The 20,075-nt window shown below is 45.4% G+C and overlaps 1 protein-coding gene across 3 annotated transcripts in view; it reads right to left on the bottom strand.

The window, feature by feature from the left end:
* Positions 1 to 4,307: 4,307 nt before the first annotated feature.
* SYBU (syntabulin) overlaps positions 4,308 to 20,075 on the bottom strand; it is a 42,788-nt gene continuing 27,020 nt past the window's right edge. For all 3 annotated transcript variants that reach the window (XM_075085632.1, XM_075085630.1, XM_075085631.1), the window contains 4 exons: positions 11,329 to 11,431; positions 8,764 to 8,967; positions 7,641 to 7,790; positions 4,308 to 6,412 (listed from right to left, as the gene is read on the bottom strand). In XM_075085632.1, coding sequence (XP_074941733.1) covers positions 5,299 to 6,412; positions 7,641 to 7,790; positions 8,764 to 8,967; positions 11,329 to 11,431 — 1,571 coding nt within the window. In that variant the 3' untranslated portion in view covers positions 4,308 to 5,298. The remainder of the gene's footprint in view (positions 6,413 to 7,640; positions 7,791 to 8,763; positions 8,968 to 11,328; positions 11,432 to 20,075) is intronic.

A 20,075-nucleotide genomic window follows, 5' to 3' on the forward strand; every position in this document is an offset into this window, starting at 1 on the left:
CCTGAATTCATGGGTTGTAGGGATTTCTTACCTTGTGACAGATGAGTGAAGACAGCAAATTCTGTGCCAGAGGCTTGTTCCCTGTGCATACAGGGCACAGGAGGTTGTACAAGCAATGGGAAGAGGTGGGGATTCTCTGACTAGGTCATCTCTGCCTAGAAAAGAGAATTTTTAACTAAGTTGTAAGTAGATTCTGACACAAGTTTTGCTTAAAAAAATAAGTAATTGAGAAAGCAAGGCACTAAGAATACATTTTAGAAGGCAACAATATGCACTTCTGTGCTTATTTTTTGGCTGGAGAAGATGGCTGACTATGGTGTGCGCAGACTAACCGGGGGTAGGGCAAGCACAGCTGCTGCTAGTACGCACCTCTAAAGTATCTGATGGAGGATGGGAGATAAAGACAGAGAATAAGCTTTAATACCAATCTGTGTCTGTCCTTTTAACCGCCCTGAAGCAGCAAGGGGGTCCAAATCGTAATTCTTCCGCTGTTGCTGACACAGGTCAGGGAAACCTAATATCTGTTGCCCACTTAAGGTAGAACCTGTTGGAAGCTGTCTCATCTTTTAAAGAAATTAGTTCAGTGCTTACTATTGCTATTTCTGAGACAATGTAAAATAGATGCAAATAAATATTTATTAAAAATGACAAAACGGGCTAGTTAATAAATAGAAACGAAGCCCCTGAACACATCATAAGAGTGCAATTGTTTTTTGAGCCTTCAGCCATTTTAAAAACCATGAGGTGCTGCTACCTTCTTGCATGTCAGCCCTCCTGCAGCACTTTTCCCTGTCCTGCTGTGGGCTCATGCCGTTTTGCTGTTCTTCCCTCCATCTGCCTGCCTGTACGTGGGCACAGCTGCTCTGGGAACTACTCCCATCTCCTCTACAATGAGCTGAGATACTACCAGTAAGGGTACAGTGCTCTTGGATGTTGCGTCTTGTATGTTGAAAGCCCACGTGTTGGTATCCGTTTTGTCTTTTTCCTCTGCTATATCTTTTCTCCTTCCTGTATCTCGATTTTTATCCTCAACAAATGTGAAAACATTTTCTCTAAACCTTTTGTTTAGCTGCTGCTCTGTCAATCAGTTTGAGTTCCTTGAAGTACCTTGTACCCCCACTGGGTTTGCTGCTTTCCCTCCTGCTGCCGTAGGCTCCTCCTCTTCCCTCTCCATATGTGGCCTGTTGGCCATGTCCTTTTTTCTTTCCCTCTTTACTGAAAGCTGGTGATTGCCTTCACTGTTATTCTCGACTGTGGAGGACTGACCTGCCAGGAGGACTGAAAAACCCTTCTTTCCTTGACTGTTTCTAGAGGTTGGGATTTAGGAGAGGCAGTGGATTTGGGGGGAAAGGAAGAAGAAATGAGTGAGTAATCAGGAGTCGCGAACAGCCTTGTGAGAGGGTGGACATAAGTAAGGGTGCAGGCAGATCTGGTGGGGAGGTGGGCAGCGCCTGTGCCTCAACATTTTTAGCACCTTGGGGGCATGTAGGGTACCTCTAAGCTGAATATTAAAGGAGGGCTTTTTTGTCCCTGGATTAGAAAGGAAAATGCTTAAAGGATTATCAACAGGCTTTGCTTCAGCCCAGGAAGGAGCTGGCTTGGTTCCTATGCTATCCTGTAAGCCTGAATTCAAGCAGACCTGCTATTTCACCCACAGCCTGTGAGCTGCACATCCTTCCCACCTGCACCCTTCAAGACAAGACTTCCCAGTGCAGTATGGATATGGACATTTTCTAAACTCTGAAAAAAGGATAGGAGTTTTTATTAAGTGTTTGGAAGCTGATGGTCCTCCCCTAGCTACTTGGTACAGCACCAGCAGGATCCAGATGAGACGTGACTAAGACTAATGCCAAATATTAGAGGGAAGAAAATTAAGCTGGTATGTCAGCCAGCTCTGTGGATTGGGGAATGAAGGCCAGTCACTCAAAGCCTGGGACTGGAACATTTATCGTGGCACTTCAGGCCTCCTCTTAAAAAGGGCACCTTGAGCTGTTGACACCTTTCCAGTATGGAGGACTCTTGAAGTTTAACCCCAGCTGGCAGCTCAGCCCCACACAGCCGCTCGCTCACTCCCTCCGGTGGGATGGGGGAGAGAATCCAGATGGGTAAAAGTGCGAGAGCGTGTGGGTTGACATAAAGACAGTTTAACAGGTAAAGCAAAAGCCTCACACTCAAGCAAAGCAAAACAAGGAATTCATTCACCCCTTCCCATGGGCAGGCAGGTGCTCAGCCATCTCCAGGACAGCAGGGCTCCATCACGCGTAACGGTTACTTGGGAAGAAAAACGCCATCACTCCAAACATTCCCCCGTTCCTCCTTCTTCCCCCAGCTTTATATGCTGACCGTGACATCATATGGTGTGGGATAGCCCTTGGGTCAGTTGGGGTCAGCTGTCCTGGCTGTGTCCCCTCCCAGCTTCTTGTGCCCCCCCAGCCCACTCGCTGGGGGGTGTGTTTGAAATACAGAAAAGCCCTTGGCTCTGTGTAAGCCCTGCTCAGCAGGAACAAACACATCTCCGCATTATCAACACTGTTTCCAGCACAAATCCAAACCATAGCCCCGTACTAGCTGCTGTGAAGGAAATTAACTCTATCCCAGCTGAAACCAGCACAAAGAGGAAAAATGGAGGCTTGAAAGCAAGCTGAATTTTGGGTAGAGATCAGAGTAAGGCCTTTTATAGGGAATGAGGTGGGAACGCTGTCACCTCTCACTGAGCACAGTTAAATGCCTTATGAAAGCCGAGTGGACAGAAAGATTTTTTAAAAGCAGGAAACACCTATGCTGTTATTCTGGTGTTAGCACATTATGGCTTAAACTGTGTTTAAAAACACTGCTGCTAAGAGGAGCCTGCCCGAACCATGGTTTGAAATTCAGCCTATTGAAATTTTAAACATAAGTGTAGGTTTGTGCCGCTTTGTTGCCTGCCTCCTGCAAAAGAAACCCATGTAGTCACAGATGAATGGCTCTCCTAAAAAAAGCGAGGATCACTTTTTCCTCTAAATTATGCTCTGTTTCACCACCGAAGTGAAGATCACTTGAACAACAGCGAGTATAAAAAAGAAAGCCAAAATCGTAATAAAGTTGGTAACAGTGGGTATAAAATATTGCTCTCTTGGCCTTGGACAGACGTGCTCTGAAGCAGGAATAAGGCATATTCTATAACATGTACCAGTCCCAAGAGGAGAGATCTAGGAATGATGAAATTCCACAGTTGTGTAAAATTTAGATTAGCACCCCTCCCAAAATAATAATTTTGGTCCTTGTGTCCATGTAATTAAAATAAAAAGCTTTTGAAAGGGACCGTTGGGCAATACGTGTTGCAGTAGTGTCATAAGGCAAGCCGGCTGGCCTGCAGGAACCCAAGGCGGCAGGAGAGCATGGAAAAGGACGTTAACGGCAGAGAAAGCAAGATGCTCCTGTGGCTCTCTCTGTGACCTCTTGGGGACTGTGTTACATCAACTTGTCCGTCAGATTTCTCTTCTTAACATAACACTTAACGAACCCTCCTGAATCTTTGTTGCAAACACAAGTAATTCAGAACGCAGCCATCACAGGGACATGGAAGGTCTCTGGGTCGCCTGTCAGCAGAGCGTATCCCCCTCTTGAGCGTTGCAAATGCTCCCTGCACACGCCTTTCTTTCCAACAGCTGCAGAGCAATGCGTGGCATTGTCTGGCTTCACTAGACCTCTTCTGCTCTGAGTTGCACAAGGAAATACTGTATTTGCTTTGCTGGAGGGGAAGACAGGAGACCAGTGAGGTTTGAATGGCCAGAGATGTTGAAAGGTTGGGTGGAGCCAGACAAAGCCCACTGTTCCATCTGTTGGGTAGTGTTGCCCTCCTCTGATCTATGCACAGCTCTCAAGTTTTGGATGTGGAGAATTTGGTCCCAGTGGCATCTCAGTGTGCACGCCGAGACGGCATGACTCTCAGCTGGGTTAAACACGGCCTTCTGGACTTCTGTTAAATGCCAGGAAGACTGATACGCTCCTGTCATTGCAGAAATGAGAAGTTACAAGCTTCTATAAGATTACATTGGGTTAACAATTAGGTTACTTGCATCTGTTAATGCAGCGTGGGTGCAGCAGAGCGGGTGGCGTGTGTGTCCGCAGACTGACTGGAGCCTTTTTATCAGGCTGAGCCCTTACGCTTGGAGCTGTACTTAGGTTTTTCTCAGTCTAACTCTGTTCTCCGGGTCCTGTGGTTCCTTATGCCCTGAGACAGTCCTTCCTCCCGCTCAGCCTGGGCCTGGCAGCTCAGCTGAGACGGGGTATTTTTAATAGCTTTGCTACAATAAAACACTCACATGTTTAACATTTCTAACATGCTTTACTGAACTTGTGGTTATAAAGGTAATTTACAATAAAGCAGTTAAATAAACAATAAGTTAAAACACAGTACATTTATACATAGTATTTCAAAGGGCTCGGATGACTATCAGGTTCCAATACATTAAGACTTTAGAACAACGTTAATATTCAAAGTGTATCCACGCCTATACTTATCATTGTAACATGTTTCAAGACTCCCAACAACGTACATTTTTGGTTACAGTCCCCGTATATGCACAAGACCAGTGAAATGCTCGAGCAATTGTACAATTGAGAAGAGCACTATACAAGACAGGCACGAACGATGTGCTGGAAGCTGCCTGGGGAGTATGGGGTTTACCTATAAATTGAATTGACACTTCAGACAACAAACGGAAAGCTCTAGCATGCTTTCTGGAGTACACGTGGGAACAAGTCTCCATGTCACCTACTTAACACTGTAGTTTCACAAATGTTTTAGGTTGGTGCTGCCTGAAGAAATACGCCACCTTTCTCTGGCCATTTGCTCCTGTGTGCATCACACACTACCCTTGAACCAGTGCAAAGCGCTCGTACATTTGCTCAGTGAACCAGCCAGGGAAACTGAGCTTAATGCTAACTCAGCAAACAAACACAAACGCGTGCTAGCTGTAATTCTTCTTGATTTCCCTGGTCACGTTCGCTGTGCAGCTGCTCTGGCACCAGAAAGACACCAGCACAGGGGAGGGACACAGTGCCTGGGAGCAGGAGGACTATTTCTATAGGCAGTGCTACTGCTAAAACACCAGTTAAAAACATCTTGTGGAACTACAGGATTCATCTTTTTAATTTTGAAACAAGGAACATGTTTTCAAACTAATTTATAGTGCAAATCAAATAGTCAAAAGCAAAACAATGGACTCTGCCAGAATATACAAAAACTTTTTATGATCTGTCTCATCTGTCGTTCTCTCTGCCTCAGCCAGCTGGTGCCCAGGGACAGAGTGGACTTTAGGTTTTGATATTGAAGGGTGTGCGGCGTAAAGAGTGCAGGGCCACCAGGCAGCAACCACGAAGCAATGCTCCAATATTGTAAATGGGATCTGTTCCTCCTCTCTGGGTACTGAAAGCCCACATGATAGTTGGTACAACAGGGGCTGCTACAGCCAGAACATCTCTGAGGAGACTGCTGCTCCAGTATCTCCTCTTTATTCCTGTCTGAGAGAAAGTATTGACATACCCAAAGGCTTCATCATCATAAGGTTCTGTAAAATCAAGTTCTTTCATGAAATGGCTTTCCTTAACTCCATGCTCCAGCTTCCTGCATGGGGACTCCATAGGAGACAAAAGAATGGCAGAGTTTGGATCACTTGGCGTTAAGTCCACTATGATACCAGAATCACTGAAGCTTCCAAGAGAAAATTCACCCAATTCCTTCAGTGAAGAAGGTGGGGTTAGAGGACAGGTATCTTGAGCTCTGAAGATGTTTTGAATGAGCTGCTCCACATCTAGGCTATACGGCACCACGTCAGTCTGGATGGCCTGTTCCACCATTACGTTGCTTCTTTTCTCCTCCTCCTCAGAAGAAGATAGTTTTTCATCCAGAACATTTTCAAGCATCTCTCTACTTACACCAGAACTAGAGGGAGCTGGATCACTCAACTCAGAGGTTGTGGTGGTCAAGCTCTCTTCAGATGAACCAGTCCCATTAGCTGTGTCCTCATTAAGAAGCAGCCCACTATCTGCCACCTCCTCTAGAGCTTGGTCCTCTGTGATGAGGCTGTCTGGCATCATGGCAGACAATGCTAACGGCTTCTCCTCCAAGTCACATGGGTACTCCAGGCACTGATCATCCCTTGTAGAGCTGTTCTGAGACATCTCCATGCTCTGCAGCAAAGATTCCAGTTTCTTGTTTTGAATGTTTATGTCTATGAAGTATTTCTGAATTTTTTTGTCTTTCTCAGCCAAGCTGTTTTTCATGGTTTCCATAACCTGCTTGAGTTGTTTAATTTTGCTTCTTGCTTCCTTTAAGGCCAGCTCTGCCTCTACACGATTACACTCTTCTTCAATCCAGTCTTCCCTCATCCGTCCCAGCTGAGCTTTGAGCTCTTCTATTTCTGCTTCCCTGTAGCAAAATAAAAATGTTATAACAATTCTGCTGACTGGTCAGTTAAAAGAGTCAATGTGAGGCTCCACTGCACTGGGATGGCTATGCTGCAGAGATGCTCCAAGGAGGAAGCAAATTCCTCCATGCACCATTTGCTGCTACCTCTGAGAGAGCTCGCAGAGACGTAAGCTGGCTGCCAAGACACACCAGCTGAGTGCTAACTGGAGTCACCGGCCTTGCCACACAGCCAGCAGCCTTGTGGGCTATGCCATGATTCCGGACATTCTGAGATGCAAGTGGTCACCTCTAGGTTAGGTCCAACCAGCAGAGTGCCTAACATCTCACCTACTGCCTCGCCCTGTGGGAAATGAGAAACAGCTGCCTGGATGTGTCCCCCATTCCTTCCAGCAGCTCGTCACATACAGGCAGAGCTGACTCTGGCCTCAAGCAGCAGGACAGCTCGGGGCTGCAGGCACCTGGCTTGCTTTGTCCAGTGAGGAGCCAGAGGCTGCTGCCTTGAGTTGCAAGCAAGTGGGAGAGGTGGCCCCTACGTGAGATCCAGCCTTCACAGGTGCAGAGACTGGGCTATCCTGAGCTGGACCAAGGGGTCCCCGGAACTCTCTGCCTTGGGGCTCCATTCAAATGGCCTTTGTGCCCGCTTGGCTTGTGTGTGTGCTGGACAGCCAGCTCTCAGGGAGGTTTTAGTGAAAGAAACAACATCTGTTGCTGTGTAATGCACATTGTCACTTCTTTGCTCAGCGTTCGTACAAAGGGCTATTGTGAAAAGTTCAATATCTAAGTGACAAAAACACAAGCAGGCACACTGGTTTGTGTAAGAGCCTTTCTTTCATTATGGGAGAAGGGGGACATTTGCAGTCATATTTCACTGAGTGAGGTAGAACAGAAGACTAAGGTAATACATGCTGGCAGGTAGAAAGAGTTATGTATAAAAGGTCTCAATGCTAAATCAGACTGGTAAAAAATTATCCTTTAAAAATATTCTATTAGGAAAGTTCAAAAAAGGGAAAAGAGACAGCCTATTCATAACTAAACTGCATGGTACATATTCACTGAGCATGCTATGAAACCTGAAATACCCGAGGACAACCTAATGTGACTGATCATATTTCAAATTTCTTAATCAACAATTTATGTCATCAAGAAATTAATAAACACATCTAGGATTCCCACCTGTAAATGTTCCTGAATAAACCCTTCTAACTTTGATTTCTGAAGTCAAAGATACCTTTCTTTAAGTTTGCTCTCAGATTCCTTCAGCTTTGTTTTCAAATGCCGTACTGTAACTTCCTTCTGCTGCAGAGGAGTCAAATACTGCTCTGGATTTTGCGGCTTAGTGCTGTGATTGTCACCACAAGAATTGTATCTCCCTGATCGCCTGAAAAGAAAAAACACAAACCATCACATAACATCAGTCCTGCAGTTCTTCAGTCCTGGCAAAAAGGAAAAAATCCCATTGACTGATACAAAGCTTGACTCATTTGGGGCTTCTCAGTGTCCACACAGTGACTTTCTCTGGCAAATCAAAGTACTTGAGGAAACAGCTAATTTGTGGCTATAGTGCAAAATTTACTATTTACTGTACTTAATTTCAGTGCCATTACATCAAATGAGACATTTAACTTTAAAATACCTAGCCATCCCCTCACCCGAAATGGGTGGCATGCCCACGAGCAGGCAGCTAGGCCAGTGGCAAGGGCACCCAGCTGCACACATGGCCAGGTGAGGCTGTACCAACTGAGTCCAGCCTCACATGAGTCATGAAGCTGAGCACACTGAAACCTAGATTCATCCTATCTAGCTTTAGGTGTGTATCTGACATGCTTGGTTGTGGAATTGCCTGAAAGAGAGAGAGAAAGAGCGGCAGTGTGGTGGCAATTTCTTCTCTGCAATATGAGTTGCATGCTCTGGCAGGTGTCCGTTTCCTTCCTGTACAGGAAACTGCACTCCTTAGGGAGTTGCCTAAGGCTGGGCAGGGTGAATTTTCACCTGAGTGTATAATGTTTTCTGTATTACCCCACCCAACCCTCTCCAAAGTGAAAGGACCCTTAGATGAAAGAACCAGTAAATCCCCACAAAAACTGATGGCATGAAACCACATGAAGGAGCCTGCCTTGGAGCAAAAACTAACTGCAAAGGGCTTTGACTAAAAGTTACCTTGAATCTTACAGTGCTGAAACAATCAAGCTTTTACATGGGATGGAGCACCCTGTTGACTGTCGAGCCACCAATGTGAGGAGTCACACCTATGCTGAGGAGCAAGGTGACCTTCTTGGCAACTCAGCTGACCCCACGTTACAGTGCAGAGAAGTCAGTGCGCTGAACACTGGGATCCTGAAATAAAAACTTGCCTCATCACCGGGCTGCTGTCGCTTCCTTTGTATGAGCCTGAGTTGCTGCTGCTGGCCGAAGAAGCCCTGTAACCCTGATGGATGTTGGCAGGACTCAGCTGGTTTTTGCACAGTGTTGACAAAGGGTCCTTTTCACGGGAAGCTGGTGGGCTGCCTCCAGACTTGTAGGATAAGGATCCATTATTCCGACCATAAGGGCCACGACTGGAGGGGAATCAAAATGGTTAAAGCATATTGGATTGTCCTCATCATGCAACCCATTATGTGTCTTATTTTACACACAAAGTTGTCTAAACACTAAACCAGATAGATACAGTGAGTAGCTGGGAAGAAAGTAAGTCCTGAAGTCATCAGCCACTGCACATTCTTTCACTGCCTGTGGGGCTCTCAGTCTGAATTATGTGATCTAGGGAAACCCTGGCTGTTTCACATTTCTCTGTGGACAGCACAGTTCCCAGTGACTCCCTCAGATCACCCATGTTCCCTGAACTTCTGACTCCATTAAGTAATGAGAGGATTGCAGCCTGGACTAGTGCCAGAAGAACCATGTTTCGACTTTCCCCGGCCAGGCCTGCGGAGAGATGCCCAGCCCTGGAGGTTTGCTGTAAGACCACTTTCATGCTCCTCAGCAAGCAGCCCGAGGGATCACAGCATGCAGTGAAGACAGATTTTGTTAGAGCCACTGTTCTTTTCTGCCTTTGGCATACAGGGTGCTTCAGCTGTCATTGTCAGCTATTCATTTGCTTAGATATAGTTTGAACCCCACTGAGAGTAGGCTGAAATGGTATTAAAATAGACAAAGGAAAGCATGGCTTTTTCTTTCTTCCTTCCAGCTTCCCTCATACATATCAACCTTTCTATTCCCACTCTTTATTAAATAATCTGTCAACTGTGTGTGCTTGAAAGCAACCGATATCTGCACTGCCCAACAGCTGCCAAAGCTGGGGAGCTCTGAGGTCAGCTTCTCGAGGTGCATTCCTTGCTTGCTCACTTGGTTTGCCTTCCTGCACTACCACGCTGCTACCTTCATCCTCCCATGGAAATTATTCTTCTAAACTATAATGAAAGGGCAGGGTTCAAAAAATACAGAAAAAGGCAAATCCAGCCAGCAAAAGAGAAAGCTTGAACATAAAAATTTAAATACCACAGAATTATGAAGCAAAATCTCTTCTTAAAATTGTCTTAGTTTCCTCCCTTCTCTGAAAATGGAACAGTTTATAAGGAACAGATGGTTGAGTGGCTGCTGCAAACCTTCATCACACTGCTGTGGTTTGGGTGATTTTATAATTGTTTTACAATGAAGTGCAGGACTGTGGTTTGTGACAACATTGAAATGTTTCATAGTGAGTTAAGTCAAACAGTTAAAAAAGAACATATTGCAAAGGAGACATCTCTTTCCACTTTCTACAGTGCAGCATCAACTCTGGTGTGAGGCAGGACTTGCATAGACTGTGCATAACACAGCAATGCACTATTATAGACGACTTCTGTCCAATTAAGTATGTCAGTATACTCTAATTAAAAGTTCTATTTAAATACACAATAATATATGAAATGAAACATAATCTTACTGAAAGTAAGGTGATTTTAGCGCTTCATATTATGCTTAGTACTGTTTTTGCCCACAGCCAGTACCTTTACTGGTTAGACTTAACCTACAGAGTGCTTAAGTAATGTTTATTTTTCTACCAGTCTCACGACACAGATAGGAAACTGCTCATTAAGCATCATTCTGCCCATCTCTGTGCGCTGGGGCACACTGTGACCTTGGAGACGTCTGTGTGATTTCAGCATACGGGTGTCCCGCTGTGGGTCCCAGCCTGCCTGCCAGCTCTTCCACAAAGGGCAGGAATCCAGCCCTGTCAATCTGAACTCTTGCCTCCTACTGCAAGAACCGTAACCAGCAGGGATTGTGTGGGCAGGCGCTGCTCTATCGAAACACCCCCGTATTCACAAGCTGTCCGGATTTACACTTCACACATGACAGGGAGAAAACTTAGAGAAATCTTCCATGAAAGGTTCATTTAGATAGATGACTATAATTTATTTGCACATCAGTTTAGTTATATAAAGGTTGGGCAATATTGCCTACTTCCTACAAAAAAAAAAAAAAAAAAAGGTCATGATCTGGAAAGGTACAGGCTGAGCTGACAATCTATTACAGAGAGAAAACAAAGTGGTAAGACCAAAAGGTTAAGGTTAACTGGTTAGAAGTACTGCTTTTAACTCACATACACCCAGTTGTTTCCTCCTCTGCTCCAGCAGATGCTTTTTCTGCCTTACCTGCTTGTATCTCCCATCCTTGTTATGGACAAACAACAAAAAAATACCAGTCAGCTGATCTGGCATATTGGCAATTTTTGTGCTTCAAATACATCAGTTTCCTTTCTTTCTCATGTCACAGTTCTCATCAGTGTAAAAGTGCTGCGCAAGAGCGTAGTATAACCCAGGATGTTTCAAAACTCACAATATCGGCATTGTATGTATTAGCTGCAAGACCTTACACAGTAGTCTACCTTTGCACGAGCAACACTTGCAATATTCAGGAAAAATTGCTTTGCTTACTTGCGAGAAAAAGATGATCTTTTGCTTCCCGCAGCAGACATATGGACTTCAGGTGCTGAAATACTGCCCGTGCTGCTTGAAGAGCTAAAATCGGCTTCACTCCCTGGAAAGGAAAAGGGAAGAGTGAACATGATGGAAATTTTAACTCAAAGACTGTTTTCAAAATAACAACGAATCACAAGCATCCTTCCTTTGTCTGTCCTGTGTGAATTTTAGAAGTTGCATTAATTTTCAAACATCCCTGAGGACAAGCGCTGGATTTGTTCCAGATTTTCAGCATTTCTTCAGAACTGGCACTTCAACAAGAGCAGAAAAAAAATACTTGGACACAAAACCCTCACACTACAGAAGCCATTTTAGGCCTTGGCTAGGAACACTTGTGACAACCTGTTTGCTTTCTCACAGCCATGAATACGGCTGCTCATGTGGCTCCTTCAGGAGCACTGTGATTAGGAGTACACAACTGTAACTGAAGATTTCTCTTGCTTTAAGCCATACAAAAATACTTGCTGGGAGAAACGCTGCTTCTATTTCAGTTTCTGAGATGATGTACACATACATGTATATACGCATAAATGTGCGCAGGCTAACAGGGTATATGCATATATATGTACGCACGTATGCAGGTTTTCATGTGGCACAGAAGCATAGTAAGGCAGTTCTAATAGCCTTAAAATAATCCAATAATCACGTGTGGCTCTCAAGTGCTTCTCAGGTGCTAAACCATCTATCTGATTACTGACTTCCTATGGATCACAGCTTTTCTTTTCTGAGCTGTGGCATATATAAGGAAAACTGCTCTCATTTTGCTAAGGTCAGCAGTAGGTAGATGTACTAAGAAAGTCTTATCTGGAAAAAAATCCACCCTGAAATTAGGGGTTTTTTCAGTCTGTTACTCAAATGGCAAATGTCCCAAGCCATATCCAGGTCTCATGCTGCAGAGCCGCAATAATGGATGGTGACTTTATCTGAGGGGATGGAAATAACATCCCAACACCCTTGAAACAGCCCGTCAGGGGGAGCATCTCTCACCTGAGAACTGGGTGCCACCCCATGCACAGACACCCCTGGCCAGTGGCGGCAGACTTATGACACATCCTACTTTTGCTATCTTTTCCACGAGGGGGAGATGCAGCTGCAGCTACCATCATCCCCGCTGCGGCAGCTAAACTTTCAAATGCATCACAGAGCTGATGATGATGGGCACATCTTGCACCCTGAATACCTGGGGCTGGGAAAAGGCCTTGTCAGACCCTTGCCTTCACAGCCGTAAAGAGAATGAGACATCCAGCAACCATCCTTACCATTCGGCAGCTCTTGGCAACTGGTCTTAGGATCAGATGTGTTTGGATTTAACCCAATACTTTCCCAACCTCACCAGGTCTGAGACGAGCCCCCATTTCTCTGTGCCTCTGGTTCAGCCCAGCCCAGAATATTCCTCAGCCCCATTTCAAAGTGCTCAAATGCAAAGCCTAGCTCTCCAAAAGGGTATCCCAGGGACCCAGCTTTTATCACCTCTAACCAACTCGTACCCAGTACAACACCCTGATAATCAGACCCAAGTCACCACAGCTGTAACCAGATCAGGACTGCGTGCAAGCTTGCAAGGAGGAGGGAGAGAGCGCAGCAAAGACGCTTTGTTGCACAGTGTATTTATATCATGTCTACAGATGCAGATGTCAGTGACCCTCTCCTTGAGGAAGCAAAATGACCGTGGGACATGATGTCCCAAGCTGCAACGGAGTTTTCCTGCTAAACAAAACATTCCCATCTACAAGACCGAAGTACGCTCCGAATACTATCTCGGTACCACACTACTCCCAAATCTTCTTCTCCAATCAAGAACCAAACAGGTAAACACGTTGCGCAGATGCCATACCTCTGGTGTTCGGGTCCCCAAAACATTCCTGCCCTTGCAAGACACCAGCAGCTTTCCAAAGCCGAGTCCTGGGTGCAGCACAGAGAGGAGGAGCCCTAGCCGAGGCTAATCTCTGGTTAAGTAGACCACATCGTAATCAGCTCTTGCTATCGAAAGCATTTCAAGGAAGCAAGGCTTAATAACCACCTCTCCCTGACCCGCCTGGCCTGGAGCGCAGTGCTGGGAAGGGCTGCCGAGGCAGGCACTGCCGAGAAGAGCTAGCAGAGCCTGAAGACGCAACCACCTCGAAGGCTGAGCTTTCTGAAAGACCAAACTGCATATGAGACTGGGAACTGTCTGCCAAGCACAAATTAACCTTTCTGGCCCCAGTTCTGACAACGGTGAGCACAGGAGACTACTTACATTTGAAATTAGGCATGTGGCTATTTATAGGATCTTCGAGAACATTTTACAAATGTCTTAAGAAAGAGATGAAACTCCGTGTCTAGCATCACTGCGGGCAGGAGCTGAGCATGGCCCTTCATCTCTCCTATCGCCATTTGCCAGGCTGGCAGCTTCCTAAGGATGCCTGTTGATTATTTTTGTTGCTGTGACAATGTGATTGCAAAAGCTCACACATGTAAGTCCCAGAACAGCCCACTGATCCAGCATTAACTATGAAAGAGGTTGGCGTTTCTGAAAAACATACTATTTTGTCCTAACTGGCCATAACACTTGTTAGCTCTGATCTGAGACTTTCTTGTTAAGAAGGTGGGACTGCCTTACCCACCCCTTCCAGCAAAAGATGCCACACGCTGAGCTCCTGTCTTCAGCAGTGTCTCATTCAAAATTCATTCATACATATTCTTCCACGCTCCAGCCACTCAGTGTCACAGTACTAGCAGCCTGCCGGCAGGCAAGCTAACTCGGGAATATGCTCTGATGGGAACATTCATGCTGCACGTACGGCATCTGATGCTGGGAAGCCTGTTGCTCTGACCTCTCCCCGCCTTGCAGCCAGCTCCGAGCAGCAGCACACCCCCACCACAGCAGCGGAGCTGTGCACTGTGCTGGGCAATGGGAAGAACACAAGGATGGCCAACAAAGTACTGTAACACTTTCCAGGATTGCTCCTTGCCTGGAACAGGTATCTGAGAAGGAGTGAAATTGTGCAGCATCTAGCGCTGTCCCTGCTTGATGGGCAATGGCACCGAGCTAAGAGTGCGCTGCAGACAGCATCGCACTTTGTGCTGCCTGGTAGCTTTCTTGCTGCCCTGATGGCACCGCGACAGCCACCTAGCTCCAGCTGACACCGAGGGGAGGAGAAGGGAGCCTGCAACCCCGCGACTGTGTGCCGCGCTGCCCGTGACGAGGAGCGCGGGCAGCGTGGGCAGGCACAACCCAGGCAGAGGCAGAGAGGGCAGCGATGGCCTGGCAGACGCATGTGCTCATCTGCGCTGTGGGTCGTGTGTCAGGGAGCACAGCTCAGGGGGCTAACGCTGTCCTGCTGCAGCACTGCAATCAACTGGGGAACCTCCCGCTAGTTACTCAAGGGCAAATTTTCCATTTCGTGTGTGATGCAAGTACAAATTTTGGGGCGGGATTGAGGAGAGGAAGAAAGAGCTGCCTGTGCAAGGGCAGGTACGCCTCCAGCCGGCACTGCTGCATGTTTATCCCACGCATGCAGTGCAGCTGTCGCACCCACATTTTGGGTATAGAAAAGCACCACCTTGAACTCTGCTCTCTTCGCTGCCACAGCCATAGTGCAAGGATAATGCCCAGTACAGTGACCATGTCATACACTGCATTTACAGCTTTTACAGGTAGAACAGGTTAGGTATATTGGGCCTACCAGGACAGTACACAAGCACAGAAATGCCATGTCTATATACATATGTATATATGTGTACAGAGACAGTATATAATTTCTTACACAGAGCCACACGATAACCCCACATGGACACCTGGAGTATGGCATCCCAGTCTGCTATTTCTAGCCATTACAGATGGCTGGACACCTTGTTGTATGGCCTTCTGGCCTTGATACTAAAATTTTGCTTGCACTTCAGCACTTAATCTTTTCCCTTCTATAAGAATAAAGCTCAGATTTTCTTGTGTCCATTTTAGTCCATTTGCTACCTAAATAGTAAGATTAAAATATGGAAAAAAGGAAGAAGTTCAAGTAATTTCTGTGACACGAACATTGACAGCTAAGCAGCAGAACTGGATTCCCAAAACTCAGGATGTGTATGAGCTTATTAAAATGCAGTCTTTTTGTAAGCCTTTCCTGTTTGCAAATTCACCATTGTTTCATAGGTGCAAAAGTATATAAAGCACAGAGCTTACCTACCTTCTGACTCCATAAACATGACCTCTTTATGTATCACCCCTCGTGCTAGGTTTTGCATATAATCACCCAGTGAAACAGAGCTGTAAATATAACAGTGCTGACAGAGACAGCTCGTCGTCAAAACGTAAAGCACTTAATTTTGCTGAGCTTCCTTGCCTTCAAAAGCATCCTGTTATGCGGCTTAGAGACCAAAATATGCATACATGTTTACCACCCCATGCAGCAACTAGAGCAGTAAGTGACACGCTGTCTCTGTAGTTAGCTTTATTTAGAGACCCCAGGGGAAGAGATAGGGCCTGGCTGTGTAAAAGCTCCAGCAAAGCCATCAGAAGCAGCTGAAAAAGTAGAGAGAATTCAGTTGTAATACCCGCTGCTGAAAGGACCTGTATTTTTAAGACATTTGGTTTCATTTATTTTGAAACCTTTAACTCACAGCTACATGTCTAATTCCAATCTTTAAGAGTATAAGCAGAGTACTTCCAGGAAACACTGATGTTGCTTCTTTTCTGTTTAATATGGGGTTGTTCCTGCAAGATTGTTTTTGCATACCACAAGCAATCTAGGAAAGAAAACCACACTGTTCACATGCGCTGACAACTGTAAGAAAAAGAAGCTGCAAAGTAGTGATGAAGTCTTGCTTTAGCATTTCAAGCTTTTCTTCAGTTAACACCCTTAAAAGTGACCCATTTCAAGGGCACAGTCTCCTAGTGGGAAGTACACTCAATTCACAGTGTCAAGCCCATAGCTGACAGTGGGTTTTGGTTCCAGTCCCTGGCCTTTGACTTATTACTTATTTGACTTGCTATTACCACACATGGGACTCTTACCTTGGACTTACTATTACATTTCACACCAAACAGTAACCGGGTAAATGCAGATATAATGCTGGGAGCAAGGCACAGGACACAGGACTCTCCTCCGCAGGGACTGCTCTGGTCTTTGGGTGACACAAGCTGCTCCCACATGCTCTGCCTCTGCCCATGTCTCATACTCTCCACTACCATGAGGTCTCGAGTCAGTGGAGGAAGCTGAGGATGACCAGTAGGTCGCAGTGGTTCAGGAATTCTTATTAGAGGTGTGGATTTGAACTCCTTTGGTCTAAGGAGGGCACTGCATTCTGACCTTTTCCTCAAGCTCCAGCTGCTCTGCTGCCACACAAAACAGGGTGGTGGCACTAGCGCTGGCCATATTTCAAAGGAATGGAATGTGTTGGTTGCCTGCACTCACAGAGATGGTCTATCTCCAGCACAGAGATTCAGAATGAATCTGAGGCATGCACGTAGGCACACTCAGGACTACAAGTACATGGCTAAGTCTGGGAGACAGGCGCTCCTCTCTGGCATCTCCTGTGGACTGGCAGAGTTGTGTCCCTGCCTGGCATGCCCTCTGCTGTGAATCTTGGATTTTCATACCTAACCATCCCACCCCCGATTTCACATGCAATTTAGCCATTGAGCTCAGATTTGAGAGTTGTGCTCCTGGAACGATGGCAAGAAGCTGGGCACAGCAATGCCTGGCATGGTCAATCCTACGGGTACCAACAGGCATCCCCTCTCCTATCCCACTGTGCTGGCCAATGAAGCCATCTCTCCCCACTCTTCAGTGGGCACCCACCCGACGGCTTGCCTGTGCTCCCTCATCAGACGGATCTGTTAATCGCATTTCAGCTGACTGCACAGTCCAGTAACAGCTGGTAACTTGGGCAGCTGGCAAAGATGCAGTCAGAGGGGATGCGGAGCAAAACTTTCAGTGTGACTCTCCATAAAGTGTTCAAACCTGCTGGGTGAGGAAACTTCCAGCTCAAAACCAGACAGAAGACTTTCAGGAAAAACTGAAACACAGATCCTGCTTCCCCATGTTTGGATCTAAACTTGATTTTACAAATGATCCCCTTGATTTAGACTGCTGGTTGTGTGATTCAAACTAATTATTTATCTTGATTTTTGCTCATCTTGCTTGCTTACTCTTCTTATTTTGGAAGAAGGGTTGTTATCAAATAACTAAAATTTATTTCATTAAGCAGTTTTCTGATCTCATCTAAATACTATAGTTTTGGAAGTAATCTGAACTACATTAATGCAAATTATAACACTGCAGATCTCAAACTGAATAGAGAACGTGACTTGTGTATGCTGTGAAACCACAATCAATCAAGCTCTTCTCTAAAAACACAGTCACTACAAACTATTGGCTGAGAGCCATCATGTACATTCTGCATCTCACTATGATCTGGGCTTGTGTTTTTCTTAATTGTTTTTAATTCATGGATTTGTAGAGCAGCCACAAGCAGATGTTGGAACAGACATAAAGCACTACAAGCTGGGTTTTTTTCTCTGCTTTATATATCTTAAGGAGATTCTTCATATAGAAATCAGCCTGACCTAATTATTTTTTATGTTTTTATATGCAGTTTGAGCTGTTCTAACACCTTAAAAATGGCTCCCATAAATTTTCTCTTCTCAGCCTGAGATGACCTTTGTCGGGGGAACATATGCTCACAGAGCAGAAGGGAACAGTGTGGGGAACTTATCTTCCTGTTCAAACAAAAAGGCTCTTTGGATCAGAGACAGAAGGATGCTGCTTTGCTACACCAACCTCAACAGAAACATTGAGACTGGAGGTTCAGAAAATACACAGAGTTGTATAACACGACACAACTTGCATTTGGCAGTTTTATAAAATATATTTGTAAATCCACCTACAGACAAGTATCCTTTATAAGCAAGCAAGCAGTGTCACCTCAGGAGATTTTTTTTTATGTACCTGGCAGTGCTATTTGGTCTGTTTGAAGGGAAATGGATAGGCTGGTCAGAAGTATTTTTAGGAGCTGGAAAATGTCATCTTTGGCAGGAATGACTTAGCAGTACACAGAAAGGGAGCGAACTCCATCCGCGACTGGGAAAACATCCCAGCCGTCCCGTCATGTTGGTGGCAGAAGTTTAACAAAGGGCTTTCAGAGGCCCCTTCACATCTCCTAAATCTGGTTCCCATGTGCAAGGAGGAGAGGTGCTGGCTGGTGAACAATTAACTGTGCAGGCACGTGTTCACAGCTATATGCAAATGCATGAAATCACATGCTAAACATGATTCAGCTGAAAGATTTTGCACAGTCACCCTTAATATAAGACACATGGTTTTCATTATAATGTGCATAAAACATTTTAAATCAGTTTGACATGTCTTCGGCAGGCAAGAGAAAAACACTGGAAGGAGAAATATATCTGGGAGGTAACTAACTAAACAACCCTGCAGTCCCAGGATGAAAAGCAACATTTGTCATAAGTTAATCAAATATTTACTGTAATGCCCGCTTTGAAATTATTACAAAAAAACCTAATAAGAGTTCAGGTGTCTTCTACTGAAAAGAACAGTAAAACCCTACCCAGTATATTGATCGGTTGCCTAAACGACATTTTTTACAGTAATAAAGCCAAAGCAGGTCTGAGTTATGATTGCTGTCATTTACTGATTTTTTTCCCCAGTAGCACTCTTATTGTTAAGAAGCACAAATGACAGACATGAAGCCTGTGCTTTTTCAGCTTATTAATCCTTACAGGTTTGTGGTCAAATTGTATTCTGCCAACTCTAGCAAACAGTCACGGCCTGCCCAGATTTCAAAAACTAACAGCTTCCTATTACTTACTGAATTTCAGAAGGGAGGAATAGAGACCTGTAATGGAGTGCCTCAGCATGGAAGCGGGACACGGCTCGTAAAACTAATAAAATATGAAACAAGCCCTGCAGAATTTTCATTTCCTTTAAATACATTTTATGTAACAGTATATGTAAGATATGCTACTATAAAGTAGGTTTACTATTTTGTTAGGTCACATTAGAGGCGATATATTTCAAGCTTCTGGGTGAAGCGATGTCCACCCTGCAGTGGCCAGAGGCTGGATTTATGAAAGGATACCCGGTCCCCAGCTCCCAGGGGGGGAATTCTAGAAGTGGCACTCTCCCCATCTGCCACCTTACTCAGGACACCTCCCATCAGTCTCAGTAGGAAAAGCATCTCAGCTGTGTGAAACTCTTGTTTCTGGGTAGGCTAGAAGCAGGTCAGCGTTAAGAGTGATGAACAGCTCAGTGCCTGGCTCCTGCCTTAAGACCAGGGTGGGTGTTTCACACTACACCAAATACATCAGGGTCCACACAGAAGTGGTCCAAGGAAAGGTCTCTCCTTTTGTCTGCTTTACTGGAGAAAGGACCCACCTGGGATGTGTAGGGCCAGATTTAGCTTTGAACTGGGAGAAGGCTGCACAGCATCTCCCCATCACACCACCAGGAACACGCACTGCATCCAGCAGTAGGAACTGGATGAGGAGACAGGATTCCCATCTCTCAGCTTATCATGCCCCTCTCCAGCTCCTCTGTAAATTCATCCAGTTTGGGATGCCTGTCTTCATCACCCCCTGCTACATGGGTGAAATCCAAACAGGCCTGAATTTCCCACAGCTCCCACCTGTGTCAGGACACCCTACCCAATCTCTGCACCCAACACACCTGAGAAAACTAAGCTCTACAATCTAATTTTTTGAACAG

Source organism: Phalacrocorax aristotelis, chromosome 2 (genome assembly GCF_949628215.1).
Source record: "Phalacrocorax aristotelis chromosome 2, bGulAri2.1, whole genome shotgun sequence".
Lineage (NCBI taxonomy): Eukaryota > Metazoa > Chordata > Aves > Suliformes > Phalacrocoracidae > Phalacrocorax > Phalacrocorax aristotelis.